General features: G+C 37.1%; 1 protein-coding gene across 1 annotated transcript in view; it reads right to left on the bottom strand.

Annotated features, from left to right (window-relative positions):
- CFAP43 (cilia and flagella associated protein 43) overlaps positions 1 to 16,103 on the bottom strand; it is a 46,797-nt gene extending 30,694 nt beyond the window's left edge. The window contains exons 1-8 of the mRNA XM_062580395.1: positions 15,991 to 16,103; positions 13,164 to 13,414; positions 12,260 to 12,356; positions 9,327 to 9,494; positions 8,099 to 8,249; positions 3,720 to 3,870; positions 1,542 to 1,604; positions 348 to 427 (exon numbers count right to left, since the gene is read on the bottom strand). Of these exons, the coding sequence (XP_062436379.1) occupies positions 348 to 427; positions 1,542 to 1,604; positions 3,720 to 3,870; positions 8,099 to 8,249; positions 9,327 to 9,494; positions 12,260 to 12,356; positions 13,164 to 13,414; positions 15,991 to 16,103 (1,074 nt within the window). The remainder of the gene's footprint in view (positions 1 to 347; positions 428 to 1,541; positions 1,605 to 3,719; positions 3,871 to 8,098; positions 8,250 to 9,326; positions 9,495 to 12,259; positions 12,357 to 13,163; positions 13,415 to 15,990) is intronic.
- Positions 16,104 to 16,411: the final 308 nt, after the last annotated feature.

Genomic DNA, 16,411 nt, shown 5'->3' with positions numbered 1-16,411 from the left:
ACTTTGCACAAAACAATTAGGCAGTTCTCTCGGCCATTTTCTCTCCTTTCCTATTTTATATCCATCTATCTTCTTTTCTATTTCTCTAGAAAGCTCTTTCTCTTTTGTTAAAAACAGGACTTTCCTCTTTTGCTGCTTCTTTGCCTTTAAGAAATGGAATCTCTTTTCACCCTGCTTCCTTCCTATCTCTTGTCTCAAGTTTTACAAAGGAAAAGACACACAACACTAGAGAGAACTGTTCTAGTTCTGCAACTCTGTACTTCTCTTCTTTGCACTAGTCTCTGCAAGTTATTCTTTTTGAATGTTTTGTTTTCATACAATTATAATAAGCATGAAGGATGCCTTACACTTCCAGCTGTGTATAGTCCATCGTTACAAAATGCCATGGACAATACCACTCGTTTTTCCAGATCCTTCAGTTTGCCATCTGAAAGCCCAAAAGAAAATAAAATATTTTTAAAACACATGTTGTTAAATATAAAATTTAATTTACTGCAACAATGTGTCTCAACTTTAAATCTGGCAGGCTTTACTATTCGTGAGTCAGAAGACCCCATGGCCCATATATTCTTTGGACCTTTTGCTGTGATAATGAAGGAGAAGGTCAGTATACATAATTTGAAGTGACAGTACTACTGCAGTCTGATGAACTAGAAATTGATTTGGGAAATCACTGGATTTGAAGTTTGTCAGTAACAGAATCATTTGTCATGTAGGCTGGAAGGGACCCCAGGAGGTAATCTGATCTAACCCCTGCTCAGCGCAGGGCCAACTGCAAAGTTAGATTCAATTTTGTAGTTAGATCATGTTACTGAGAGTCATATCCAGCTGATGTTTGAATATCCCCAAGGATAGAAATTCCACAGCTCTCTAATCAACCTGCCCAATGTGTGACTACCCTCACTGAGAATTTTTTTCTACCTAGAATTTTCCCCATTGCAACTTGTGTCCTCTGCCTGTCTGGTTCCACCTTCTCTCTAACCTCTCATTAGGTAGCTGAAGCAGTAGTAAGATTCACCCTTATCTTTCTCTTCTTTAGGCTGAACAAACCTACTTCTCTTAGACCCTCTTTCTATGTCATGTACTCAACTTGTCCAGTCATCTTTGTGGCACTCTGCTGAACTTCCTCCAGTTTATGAATGTCAGTTTTGTAGTGTGAAGCCTCAAAACAAATTGTTTGAAACAAACCCTAAGTTCTACCTAAAATATTAATTGTTGCAGTTCTAAACAAAATGCTGCTAAAACTAAGCAGTAGAAGAACTATTCTAACATCATTTATCCCAGTCTAGATTAGAATGAACAGAAATAATTTCACTGCCACTCTTTCTCCTGAGGCTATTCATTTAGCTGTCTATTAGCACAAAAGCTATTAGTCATTTGTCATGTAAACATGAAAAAGATTGCCATCAACCTGTCTCAAAGAGGCCAGTGTGTCCTGAGCTTTTCTAACCAGTAGCTTTCAGCTGTACTCACATATGACCACTCTCCACGTCACTTGTGCAGACTAAAAATTTATTAGCTTAATTTGAGCAAGGCAATACCTTTCTTTTTCTGTACTTCTCTATAAAGATATGACAACAGGTCCAATATGTTACGCGTTTCTTCTGCACAAAAGAAAATAATTCATAATGTCAACTTTGTTTATAGGTCCATGTTGCACTAAAAGTCAATTGTATCCCAGTCTACTGAACCAAAGGCTAAGTTCAGTGTACTGAGTCAGGAACTTGTGCTCTGACCCAGTATGCATCATTTCTGTCATTTATATGACTCTGAGCAGATCCAGTCTTTCTATGGCTCAGCTTACAGCTATAAAATGGAGATAGCAATACTTGCCACAGAGAGTGATATGCATGTAGATTTGTCTATCATCTAGTGCTAAGTTTTAGTATTGTTACTTCTAAATATGATTTTTTAATTTCATTTACTTATAAGAGAAAGTTCAGTCAGTTTGAAAAAAATGCCCAAGTGAAACATGTGGCAGCTTATGATTCTGGTTGGAACATCACAGTGGGAATTTAGCATGTGGTAAAGTTGAACATACACCTAAAGCATTCTGCTAACTAGAATCAGATTTCAGTATGTTTTAAATTAAGCAGAAGCTTCAGTACAATCTGAATACAGACAATTCTGTTACATGATTTTAGGATAGGACTTCTAGGTCCTATCCTACTCAGAGAAGAATATACAAGCCAAAAGTAAAAGCCCAAATGGTAAATACTCTTTTTGCCTTCTATTGAACTGGCAAAAACATCTCTGGTCACATCTTAGCCCCCCCCCCCCTTTTTTTTTTTTTTTAATGATTTCCAAATCTTTATTTGGTAAGCTTTCAATTCTGATAATTTCATAACAAAGAATAACACTGGTGGTTTTTTTTAACAACAAATTTCCAACTTTGTGAAGAGAGATATAGTAATTTGGGAAAACCAGGGATACTTGCTGCAGCTTTAAAAACAATGTATTACATTGAAAAAAGAAGAAAACCAGTTTATCACTAGCCCTTTGGCTTTATCACTTCTAAAAAACCTACTGGCTATTAACACTGATTCAGCATTCATTAGAGAAAAAGTTCTATGCTGGGCTACAACAGCACATTACTCAGTTTATTCTGGTGCTAGGGAGAAGCATATTCCACTATCCCTCCTACCACCTGATGGAACCAGTGGCTTTTTACACGCACAGTAGGACTGACACCTTCCATTCTCCCCAAAGGATGGCAGGGCACAGACCACCATTGCCAGAACATTTTATGCAGCCTGTATCTCACTATCCTCCATCTAGGAACCCTCTGAATGGGCACAGAAGGATAGTGTGTTGCAGGTACCGGGGGAAACACCGGGATTCCCAGAAAAAAGAAGGCATGGCATGAGCTGCTGTTTCCAGAAAACTAGTCAGTCACTAGCCTGCCAAAGGTCCCCATGAAAAAAGACAAGTAGGAATGTATGTGGCACAAACAAATTGTCCTAGCAGGCTGCAATCAATCTGTGGGACTGGTACTGAGCACTCCCATTCTGGAAAAAAATAAAGGAAGATTGCTTTGTGTTAAGCCAAAAGCTTCTTCTGTTCACTCTCTGTGCTTCCTACTTTCTGCAGTAAAGCTCGATAGTCTTTACAGGCTTGTTTTCATGAAAAAATAGTTCAAGTCTGTTAGAGCAGAGCTTAAGGAATCATATCAAACAACATTATATTAAATACAATTTTGTTGTTAATCAACATCACGCTAAACATTAGTCTTTAAAAATCTATGCAAACATTATCTAACATTACCTAAATTATCTAAATTATCTCATTATCTAAATGAGGCCAATCCTGTATTTCATGCAAAATCAAATATATTATCGGTACTTAATTAATAGTAAGAAGACTGTGTATATCTGATAAAATAATAGTTTTATGTTAATATAGTAGGGCTGTTAATAAGATCAGGTACCAGGAATTATTGTTCATTTTGCCAAGAGTTTTGATGCATTTAGAGCATTTTTTGTTTTTGTTCCTAAAGAAAAATGAATGATGATTACACGATGCCAAAGAAACTCTCACAAAAGTTCAAGAGAGTTTCTGAAATATTTACTATACTAATAAAACAAAAGTGGCTCTACAAGATAACCTAACAACTTCTCGAAGATACACAATAGGAAAACAGAAGAAAGTAAAAAATCTTTCACTATCCAACCTACTTTTATCTATGCATAAACAAAGCACAGAACACAGCTATTTCTCACCAGGTAAAGGGCTTTGTTGAAGAAAAGAAACATTCAGTGTCTCAGCATTAATTGCCAAAACGTGTCCTTCTTCACAGCCCATGTAAATGTCAGAGGTTGAAGTCCAGCAATGGACAGTAGGATGCACTGAAGGCTTAATGACATCTCTAGGCTTCAACACAAAAATAAACAAGTTCAGTTAACAATTGGCAAATATCTGCCTAAGTAGATACTTGTATTTTAAGGCCAAAAAAAAGATTATTACCTCATAGAGCCTGATCACTTGTATAGCATCAGCCTTATTTTATTCAGTCATCCCTTCATTGAGGCTAGTAACTTCAAAATCAAGAACACTTTCCAGAAAAGTCTCTATCAGAAGATGGAGATAGAGAAGTCACCTCTTTCCCTGGAAGCTTGTTTGAGTGATGAATTATAATTAGGAATGATGGTATCCTTTTTTTTACCTGAATTTGTCAAATTTGTCTTGATTTATTCTTGAGCCTTTGCATGTTATAGTTTTGTCCTCTAGCTTGGAAAGTCCTCTGGTATCCTCCCTACTCTCAAAAAGCTATTTACCCACCATAACCAAGTCATATCTCAAATTTTCTTATGGTAAAATTATTCGATAACATCAACATAATAGGCCAGTAGAATTTTTTTCTACCTCAGAATTGCATTGGGAGCCCAAATGGAAATAGCTACCCATTACGATTCCACTCCCCACAAAATGCATTTTTTTTCTTCACGTATGCCCTTGCATCCTTGGCATTATTGAAAGGTAATTTGTTTGAGTATCTTATCATATAATCCAAACTGCTCTGTAAAACAGATATGCCAATCTATGTGTTATCGGCAAATTACTTCTACAGCTATCACTGCAGACTTTCTGTGTGTCTTGGATTTAGTTTCTCTAAAATAAATTTCATAAATCCATCCTCCATAAAACATGAAGAACAGTACTTCTACGCTAGAGATGTAGTTTGCGTACAAGCATTATTAAACATTGTGAGTTATTCAAATACAACAATAATAGAGGTCATATAAACACCATGACAGAAAAAAACAGACTGAAAACAATTCAGTAAAAAAAAAACCTTGGGAGAACATTTAAGAGAAAAGATTCAATGAACTGTGTATGTGAGCAGAAGTGGTGAGGAATATGATGGATGAAATAATTTGAAGAGTCTATAATTCTATAAAACACCTGCTGTCTTACTAAAGGTTCTATAAAAAGAGGAAATATGGATGAACTTATGATGAAAATACAGGACAGCGATTCTATTTGTAAAATATGCCAAGGACTTGCTATATGATTCTGGATAAGTAACTTATTCTCCATTTATGCCTAAAGAGCATTTTGAATTTCTCAGAGGGAAGGTGTTATAAAGTATATTAATATTTACTATATGAATCAAATACAACTAACAGTAGTAAATCTATAACAAAACGTGATTTTACATGACCTAGACAAACATTTATTATAGGCATCTTCCCCAATTTCTATGAGGCTTGAACATCACAAATCTTTGGCAAGGTTGTAGCTGAACTACTCTGAATCAAAAGCTTGCTATGTAAAGACATCTTTTGTAATGTTGCTTTCCACCTGCTGTCATGACTGTCTCTGTACTAAGATAAACTAGATAAAAAAAAGCTAATCCCAAGATGGGAGTATGTAAACCCAAAATGAGTTTGCTTTTTGAACCTTGCATTTGTACAATGTTGCATAATAATAATGCAGTTATTTTTTGAAGTTCTCATCCTTTAAATAACACCTCTTGAGAGAAAAGTTCTGTGATGAATCTTTGTTATGAAAAATTTTATAAAAGTCAGTGGAATAAAATTGATAATCGGGACAAAATGGAGCCAAATGAGTTTGCCATGTCAAAGCAAATTCAGAAAACTCAGATCTCAACTGTAAGTGATACTGAAACAAATCTAATGCAGGAAAGAAAAGAACTGAAAGCTTTGGGATATTTGATTTTCTTTCACTGTGCTGCCCCATTGTGGTTACACTTTGGTACATATCCAGCCTCAGCATCATGTTCAGGAACAGGGACCCCTAACAAATTCAAAAGAAGCAGATTTAAGTGTACTGACAATACACTGGCTATTCTTACTTGCCTGTCACACATTCCTTAAGAGTGGACTACAACTTCCAAGGAACCATGAACTATAGTTTAAGAACAGCTCCTCTAAATAATAGTCTAAATAAATGATTCACTACTTTGTTGATGCTTACATGAAAAGTCTTGTAAGGCACAATAAATGCAGTGCCTGCAACAAATTACTCAGCTAGCCAACTCTGGAGGAAATTAAAAACATGGCAGAAATTGATTCAGTGTTTCTGAGTCATATTGCCTCCTGATGCTACTTCGGGAAGAGTGTTGTCACTCACAACTCATTAGTCTACAGGAAACAATATACCACCACAGCAGCAAAAGAAACAACAATAGTTTGTATTTCTGGAAAAATGTTCATTCACAAATATCCTGATGTTCATCACTTACTCTGTCACTATTCTACAAACAAAATATATCCAGCTGGGTAACTGGAATGGTAAATAACCACCAAAATATATACTACATAACAGGAAGGAAAAGAAAATCTTGGACAAAGACTAATAAACACCCTTCTATTACTCAGTAAAAGGTTTCTATATATGGAGAATATAAATATCTTGAACCTGCTAAAAAGAAATCTAAATCCAGGTTTTTCTAAAGGCAGTTGGGAATGCAAAGATCTTACAATGGTACCTAGTATGGTTGAAAACACTATCTTTTCCAAAGGGAAAAAGCTCATAACATGATTCTGCATGCTCAGGTATAAGAACCTCCTAGGAACAAATTATCACTATGCACAACTCTGTTACATTTTCATCGATGCACAGAAAAGTCTCATAAAACACTGGAATTATGACTATACAGAAAATGCCCAATTCTAGTGAAAGAAAAGTTTATCCGTAAGTGTGGTGAATTCCAATACAGAGTTGGAAATAACAGTTTTATGAATGGTAATGGAAAGCCCAAGTAGGTCTTCATTGCTTTACACAGTCATTTCTGCTGAGTTCTTAGTACTGCATTTGTAGTTTTCCACAGAGGACTATTTCACCTTGATGAATGGAAGTACATCCATTCAAGGACAGACAACTTGTATTATGCCTCACACCCCTAATATGGCAGCTGTTTTTTTCAATACCTCTCATCACCCACTTTGCAGGATAGAGAACAAAGTGCTTTTTGTAGTTCACCATTTTCACATATCATAAGAGGCAGTAAGGGAGAAGAGAAAGGCAATGCCTCTGATGAACATGTTTTATCTTCATTTTCCATGACCTAAAAGATCTGAAATATAAACAGTTCATTTGTAAGCTGAATAAGTAGAGGGTGTTTGTTTGTAGTCAATCTTACCAATTGCCCTGGACATCAAGGGCATCAGTAGTTACATAATTAAGAAAATTCTGTGAATCTGAACATATGAGGCTATGTAAAAAAGGATGAGGTCAGGAAAACATCATTTCCTATTTTTCTATTTTTATTCTTCATTCTGCTTTATGAGAAAAGTTTACTGCAGAAACTTGTGGCAAACTGATCTGGTATTACAGAACTCACATTTGTCCTGTGCAAAGAGGTAATGTAAGGCCACTGTCATCTTATACATGGCAGTTTTTGCGTCCTATATACATAGTCCAAGCTACCAAATAGAAATTGATGTTCTTAATCTTAGAAGGAAAACCCAGTTTTGCAAGTTAAATGTTTTCACATTGGGAATTGCCGCTAGTTAATAATCAGGTGAAAGTAAATTTCAAACAAAACGAAGATGCTTCTGAAGCATCTCACAGGAGGTATCTCAAAGGAGGACAATATGTAAATGATCAAATACGGATATAACAAATGGGCAGAAACAACATTGCCAGGGGCATGGGAATGTATCTCAGAAGCAGTGAATGCTGGAATAAAGCCTGCAATGTTTTCAAAGCTTGAGGCATTTTTACAGTCAAGAAGAAAACAAATTCCAAAGAGAATAAACATACTTGAAGGTTATTATCAGTTTAGCATGGGAATAGGTTTTCAAGGTTTCAGCAGAACTTATTAGCTTGGGCACAGTTAAATGCTGACATGCCCACACGGCTTCTGAGATTCAGATTAGCTCCTCCACTGCACAGATAAATTACCATGCTTGAACCTGTATCAGAAATCTCTGCATTGTACTGCACTGTGCAATAGCAGCATGCCTTGTAAGTCTCTTGTCAAAATATATTTCAAAAATATTGTGGAGACAACAGATTCCCTTTATTGAATTGTACTTGTATAACAGACATTAAAATTATTAGTTTTATTAATATCTATTTGCATGAAAAACATAATGGCTTGGGATAGTAAATGGATAAAATTAGTAACTACCATGAATGTTTCTGCTTCATCTCCTACTAGTCCAGCAATAGCAGAAATTGGCATCACAGGGCCATAGTAAGGGCTTTCACTATGAGAATCTGGGGAAAACAAATCCTCACAAGGACTCAGAGACCCTTCTTCATCAGGGAGTTTCACAGGGCTGTGAAAAAGAAAGAGATGCTTTCTGAGGAGAAGAAATATGAATAAGAAATGCTGATACAGAACTGGGAAGTATGTTTTGAAAACACCAGTTTGCTTAATGGATTTACTTCTGCAGCAGTAACAGGAGATTGTTGTAGACAAACATTTCATACAGCACATACTGTTTTTCTGAAGAGCAGTAATAATTTTAATACAAAAAGGAATATTCCTTACAGAGAACTGGCAGAAACAAACTGCCACATTCTAGCTCAATGTCTTTTTTTTTTGCATTGGATAAATAATTGTTTCAGGCTACTGTCTCCGTATTAATCAGGGTTTATAATATCACACACCTAACATGCATGTTGTAAGGATTCATGCTTAATATTTATTTGGAGGATGTTTAAAGATGATGGTAAAAGCAGTTGTGGTATTTGCCTGTTGCAGTCTGTTTGGTACTCAGCATATAAGTAGATATTATAATGCAGGAGTGAAGGATTAAATGATCCATAATTGTTTACCTGCTTTTATACTAGCCTCCAAAAACATTTTAGCGTAAATAGATTCTAAGTTTGCTGTGCTCAGTGAATTGCATTGACAGAAACTGGCCACTCGGAAAACTGACATTGCTTTTGGTACAATTTGTGATTACAACTACAAAATGAACTATGCTTACGATGAAGAAACTTCCACGCATGTGTGGTTCAAGCACGGTAGTCTCATAGCTACAAAAGCAATTAACGTCCCCACTCAGTGCTCAGCATAGCTATATGCAAGAACAGGAAAACAAGCTAGGCACTGTATTAATTTGGTTCTGCAGCTTTTGACAGAGGCAGCTGCGAAAGGTGTTGATTAGTATTAACTTCAAAGGTGAGCATAATTCGGACATGTGAACACAAGAAAATAAAATCATAAATTCAATTCACTTGATTGACTAGATAGATTCATATGGGTTGTGATTTAACAGTTACTGACTGTAATTGCTCGTTGATCTTAACTGGATCTAAATTCTTTGCAAATAGATGTAGATTACTAGTCTTCGTCACTAAAATATACATCTAGATTTTTTCTTCGACCTGAAAGGTGTTACACTTACTTTCGCTTAAGATAATGATCTTCATTATTCCTTTCAATATCCCAGATAATAAGAGAGCTCTCATTAACAAAACACAGTTGTTGCCAATTCATAGGGTTAAAACTTAAAGAGGTCGCTGTTACTCCTGGCTGAGATTCGCTGCACAGGAGGATATTTTCTTGCCAATTCCTTCAATAAGGAGAGTAAAAGCAAATCAAATCCATTAAATAAGTCAAAAACATTCAAACCAAGTATTTGGTTATGATTCTGACTGTCATTCAATATCAAGAAACAAATACTTTGTCAGTGACAAAAAATTTCTACTGTCAAACAAGCTGGATAGCCTTGAGAAAAAGAAAAAAGAGGAAATAGCTAATTAACATGTAACGTTAATATTGTTACAAAAGAATTAATAGTACAATAATTTTGAAAACAGACATTTTGGAAACCTCATTATCCACTTCTTTGTGTGAAAAGACCAACAAACAGAGTCTGAAATCATGGATATTTCCCTAGTTTTGTCATTGACTACTTGTGTGGTCTCACATAAATATCCTTTCTGCATCTCAGACCTCAGTCTTGCTTTTCCCATCTGTAAAATAATGATAATAATGCTTGCAGGCTTACAGTTGGAAAGTGTTACAATTATTATAATTGGAAAAGAAAACACAATCAGTCTTTGATTATTTATGTATGAATTACTTAGGTTATACAGTAATTGTGTTGTGAATGCAGACATGCAAGCTACAACTAAATTAACAAACTTGATCCCAAAAGTAGAACAAAATTTGTGTGAGGCTATGCTGTGCAGTTGACATCAGCCTGGGAATCTGCTTTCCACTGACTATTTTTTTTCTTTATCTACAACATCCTCTTGTATGTTCTTACAGTCTAATTTACATATTCCTCCATTTTCCAGATTAATCCTTGCCTGCATTTGCATTTTTAGGTGCTGTCCAAGAACTGCTTAAAATCATCTGAAGAAAATGGTTAATGCTGTTTCTTAATTTATTGGACAATATATTTGACTGCTAATCTAAATAACATTTACAGCTTTAGTATGTGTCATTACTGCTGAGATGAAAAAGATTAAAATGCATATACTGCTAAAATGGATTTAGTATAATCCTGCTGGCCTGGCTTGTAATAAATTGACTTACAGAAGCTGATCAAGCTGCAAGATAATGGTTAATGTTGAAAGCAACGCAAAAAATGCGTTGTATGTATTCACACATACATAGTAGCTCTCATTAATATTAAAGAAAGCTATAAGCTGAAGTTCTGACTTTTTTAAAGATGTCAGTGTAGCTCTCTCCCTAAAGATCTGTCGGTATCTTCTCATCTCATACCTAACAAATAGTGCCAAGACTCTTTTATAGTAGACAATTAAGATCTGAAACTATACGGTGCATGTATCTGAAAAAGAATCTGGAACTGTCTCTCCTTTGAACAGAAAAGAATAAAGATCTAGGGATAAAATACCTCCCATGAAAGGCAGCTTTTAGTTACCATAAGCCTTCTATATTTCAAGTCTGTGATAACTTTCAAAATATCTCTTTTATCTCTGCTTAAAATGATCTGCTTAAAATACAGAAACTGTGCAACCATCATATTACAATCACATATTAACAAAGCCAAATATTCAGATCTCTTTCATCTGTACAAACAAATTTCTACATTGAATGCACAATATAATCCAATTGCAAAAATGAAGTAAATTCACATACTTCTGTTCAAGTTATTATAAATGCTAAGTTTGGTATCTAAGGAGATTGTATGTTGTTATTAAATTCTTCTTGATTGGAATCCAGCATGGTTCTCTTATGACAGTCACCTGCTGATAGTCAAAGTCATGCTGATTCAAATAGGTTTAAATTGTTTGGCCTTGGAAATTTCCACTGCTTTAAAGCATTCAAATGTTTCTAGAAGTTTCTAGAATTATGTAGGGTAAATTTTCAAGATGGTGGATTGTTGTTTAATTGCACACAAGGATATTATTTCTGCTCTGACTGATGTGCGTGTAAGCCCTTCAGGCCAGAAACTCTGTCTTGTTGTTTTTTCTTGTATACACAACAGACACACTTTGTGAACCACCAGAGTTCACAGCAAACATGTTTTTTCCCTATAAGGGATGAAAAAGAGGTATCAGTAATAGTATCTACTATTATTGCTAAAATTTTTCAGTTACAGGAAGTTTTGCCTCTTCATTAATCACTGTACAAGAAATGGTCATCACCAAATTGAGAGTACACAGAATACTCCTTACATGTCTCTGATTGCCTTCCTCCTACGCCACCCACCCCATCTGTTTTGAAAAAGTGCTCAGACTCCACAGTCAAGGGAAGCTTGCTGGCCATGGAGGAAAGCACAAGATCTAATTTTTACAGAACAAGTCTTTAAAAGTATTTTTACCTTTTGCATCTCCACCATATCACATTTCTTTCCATGGCAATGAGCAGAAAATAATGATCTAACCCAGTGACCAATGTAGCATAATCAATGGGCACAACTCTAAGATGGACCTGAATCCAATTACAAGTTACTAAGAAAACTACTAAGTTATCCAGTGGGGCAAAGAAGTAGAGTAACTTTTCCTGTTTGCATCTGGCAATTTTCTATTACAAACAGCATGGTACTCAGCTTCCAAAGATGAACAAACAGTTAACTAATGCTAGAGACATCAGAAATACTCCGAAACATAAAACTTTGAAGAAGCTGGAGGATTGTTATCATACAGTAACAGTCAGTTTGGCAAGTGGCTACGAATGCTAGAAAACACACAGTGAATTTGGTACAGAGTTTGTAGGCAATGATCCGTCAGGAAAAAAAAAAAAGAGGAGGAGGTAAAGGCAATCACTTTATTTTTTACATCAGTCAATTTATGCTAAAACAGCACATACACAAAAATATTAATTAAATGTACTTTGTATTAGAGAAAATTTTTTTATTCTTACCATATTGAAAGAACAAATTCTGGGATTGAAGAGTAACTGGCCAGATATGGCCCCGTGAAACTAAATGCAAGTAAGGTGTAGTCCAACTGAACACTACCTAAAATACAAAAATAAAGAACATGTTTTTTAATGGCCCTGGAATTCACAGGGTATTTTCACAGAGAGAAGGCTCATCTCAATTCCTATTTATCCACATTGTTTTAATTCTTCAAGACATTTTTCAGTCGCCTGATTCCTTTGCTTCACTCCAAATTATTTGTTTTGATTTGATCACAAAAATGCTCCCTATGAATCATTCTTTTGAACTTTTACATTTTGTTTCAATAATACTTTGTACCTGTAAAATGCTTTTTCTCCAAGTATCCTGAAGTCCTTTGCAATCATAATTTTATTCATACACTTTGCACAGAGTAACAAAATTATTTAAATGACAAGGAAACTGAAACATGCAGAAAGTAAGCAATTTAACTGAAGACAGAAAAATCTCATGGAATAGGCAAAAATATACATTATACCTGACACTAAACCTCAGCTACAAGAACCATCATTCCTCTCACTTCTCAGATGTGTCAACGTGGCTTTCAGCAGTCTGCTTGGGAGCATGTTCCGGTAAGATTTGTTTGGTTATTCAGACTACATTTTACTATAATGAATAACAAACACTCCATTATATTTGTTTTTCCCCTATAAGAATTATATTTTATATTGTCATATTCCTCCCTAATTTGAGCCTAACTAAAAGTAGTGCAATGGAAAATTCTTTACACTAGTTTTTGCACTTCTTGTCATTAGGTATTTTCCTGTCACACTGTTTTTAAAGTTTTACAAAAATAACCTTGATAAAATGGGTGATTTAAGTATTGTTTTAATTGAGTGACAATGAGGAGGGTTACCACATCACTACCTTTTAATTCTGTCAGTTTATTCAGTTCTGGAAAAGTGTAGATATATATGAAGGGATTCAGCTTCCGGTCTGAAAAGGCCACCACTTCACTGTTGCCATTCACTGCAAATGCTCCCACCTGGCCAGTCTGACACTCCAGTACTGTCTTCTTCTTTGTTTCAATGTCGACAAAGAGGATGTAATTGCCACAAGGATAGCAAACAGTGTGATTGTTGACAAAGCCAATCTTGTCTGAGAATCCCTGAACCCATCTTAGGAAAAAGCAACTGAGCATTAAAACATTAATCAAAGACATACATTTCTTAAAACACTATGAAAAAGGCACTATCGTAGCCTAAGAATTACACTGATCTGATGCTTGTGATTTGTTAAATTCAGCCTCGTACCAATGCTACAAAACCACAATAACTTCAAGATCTACTATTACAAATCACTTGATCAGTGTTTTCAAAGCATAGGGGCAATTTTTGATGGAGCACAAAGGACTATCATAAGAGTAGGGAGAGATGTTTATATTTCTTTCAGTTTTCGCTACAAATAAAGTTAGCCCCTTTCACAGGCACTGTTTTTTTACTATTATATTACAGTAATAGAGCATACCTTCTTTTCTGAAATAACTAAACCAGTACAATCTATAGTGTGGACCCAATTATATTTACTTAAACTTTTCTACAATTTCATAGTTCATCTCATTTCCAGAAAAACAAAACTACACAGGTGTGGCTTATCTTTGTACAAGCTTAACTAGGAGGACTGTTGTGCATGAAAGACACTTTAACAGGGTAAAACTTCAGAATGTAAACACTCTTGTGGTATACAGGGACTGAAATAAATTACTGAAAGAGGAGTCAGGATATGAACCTGCAGCACACCAACAATTAACTGCTTGCAGACGTTTCTCCTTTTCATTCAGGCACTGGATAAATATGAGGATCTCCTTATCAAAGGGATTTAGTGCATTTACCACTAAGTGAGTATGTCTGACTGAGGCACAGTTCAGTCTGCCATTATCAAGACAGAAAAGTTTCTGCAGTGTACCATGCACCCTCTGTGCACAATGCTCTATTCTCTTCTAATTTCTATTCAGTAACTTTGACTCTCTCATCTTTTCCAAGTAAGAACATTGGAGACCTTTGTCCTTCGCAGCTGCAAGCAGCATTTTTACACTCCTTTCATAAACATAACTGTCTTAAGATCAGTTTGACTGCTGATACCCTCTACTCTTATTTGAAGTATGTACACTACAACTTCACTGGTCTCATGGTTAGGACCATTTTTTGATTAGTCTTAAGATATTCATGCCCACAAATATCTACTCTTCTTATCCTTTCAGCTTAGTTTTCTATTTTCCGATGTTGGACTATTGCTACATGCCAAAGGAGCAAGTGTCGCCAGACAGCAGTCGGCGCATGCGGACCACATGTTCTTGCATATGAATGAATACCATGACAACAGAGAGAGACTTTTCAGCTGACGAATGTTTTTCTTGCCCTTCTACACAGCCACAAGATACATGAGATGTTGTGGCACATCAGCAGAACTTTATGAATGCTCACAGGAGCAACTCTGTTTTTTTCCAGCAGTGGTTCTGAATTGGTGGAAATAAGGAATTTTAAACTTCTGTTTGCAGAGTCTAGAAAATATGTATGCAGGGATAAAGTTAATAGGATGACAGCACAACTTAGCAGCCCTATACAACAGCTGAAGGTTTACTGGGACAAGGATTGAGGCTGTTACCAGCTATGCCTGATGGAGGGTTCACACTGGCTCACATAATTAGCCTTGACTCAGCCACATGTCCTCCACATTGTGTCTCTCTCCAAATCTGTTTAAACACTATGTATCAGAATTATTTCAGCCACAAACTTTCCTGGCTCATACAATATAGATGAAAAAGTAATTAGTTCTGTGGAAATTTTTAATGGAGTATTTTACTGTTGAAATATGCTAGTTCATTCAAAACAAAACATTATATGAAAATGTCAGTTTTGTCAAAGCTCTGTGTTTTCTGAAACACAAAACAAGTCATTCAAATTTCCCATTGCAAAATATTTTTTGTCATTTTCTTCTAAAATTTATACACATACTAATAGCAATTTATAATGCATAATAATGGTAATAGTAATTTATAATGCATAATACCTACTTCTATTACATGGAAAAAAATGTGTCTATACATTCTACACTGCTGTGAAAATCTCAACCAAGGTGGGGCAGAGTTTAACTCAGTTATAGTGCACAATTACTCACAACCAAAAGCAAGTTGACGATTGTCAAAAGCTCTAGAAGAGCTATGTTCTTCCACATATGAAGGTACAGTAATGTTTATGGGAAACAGAAGTCTGAAAATACCTAAGATTCAGGTTAAGATGCTGAGAGAGGAAACTAAGAGGGACTAGAGCCAGTGGAGTTTAGGAGATGCAGAACAGCTAAGGAAATTCCAGAGGTTGAAGCTCTCTGAGCAAGACAGAAAGAGAGATGAGGCCATGAACTAGCCAGGGCTGCTCATGCCGAGTTTCAGCTGTGTCTCCCTGTGCTGAGGGCAGAAATCCCTAAATTTCATCTAAACACACTGAAGAGCCATCCACAGCCAGATGCTGCAGTGCCAAGTGCCTCTTCCTCTCTCTCCCCTGCTGCCGGCTGCCTCGAAACAAACCTGCAGGACAGCGGCCTCTGCGCTCTCCCCCTCGGCCTGCCATCTTCGCCAACGGCTGCGCCGGGCAGGCCCGGGGCGGGGGCAGCAGGGCCCAGAGGAGGGGGCAGCAGGCACCCTGCCGGGTGGGAGCCTGAAGACTGTAGGGCGCAGGGTGCCCCGGCCGGCCCCCACCTCACTTCCAGCGAGGTCTTCTCGGCCGAGGCGCCGCGGCGGCCCGCCGGGCCCTCGGCACCGAGCTCCCTGCACGCCGGGCCCGCACGCCGGGCCTCGCCGGCCGCCTCCATCCGCCCGGCTCGGCTCGGCGGCTGAACCGTGTACGCCCGTCTCCTAGCAACAAGAACGGCTTCCGCTACTGGCCGGGGCAACACCTCCTGCGCACCGGGTTCAGAGCAGACAGCTGATTGGTCTGCGCACTCGCGCACCAAGCAACCAATGAGCGGGCGGCGGGTATTTAAAAGGCCAGCAGCCACCGAGAAAGGCGTATGTGACTGTGCGCCTGCGCAGGTCGCGCTGCGCTCCCTTCGTTCTGTCCTGGCAACCGCCCAGGTCTCGGAGAGGCGCGGCAGGTGGGAGAAAGAAAAATTTCCAAAGT

Source organism: Rhea pennata, chromosome 7, assembly GCF_028389875.1.
Source record: "Rhea pennata isolate bPtePen1 chromosome 7, bPtePen1.pri, whole genome shotgun sequence".
Classification (NCBI taxonomy): Eukaryota; Metazoa; Chordata; class Aves; order Rheiformes; family Rheidae; genus Rhea; species Rhea pennata.
This window is presented reverse-complemented; position numbering and strand designations above follow the sequence as displayed.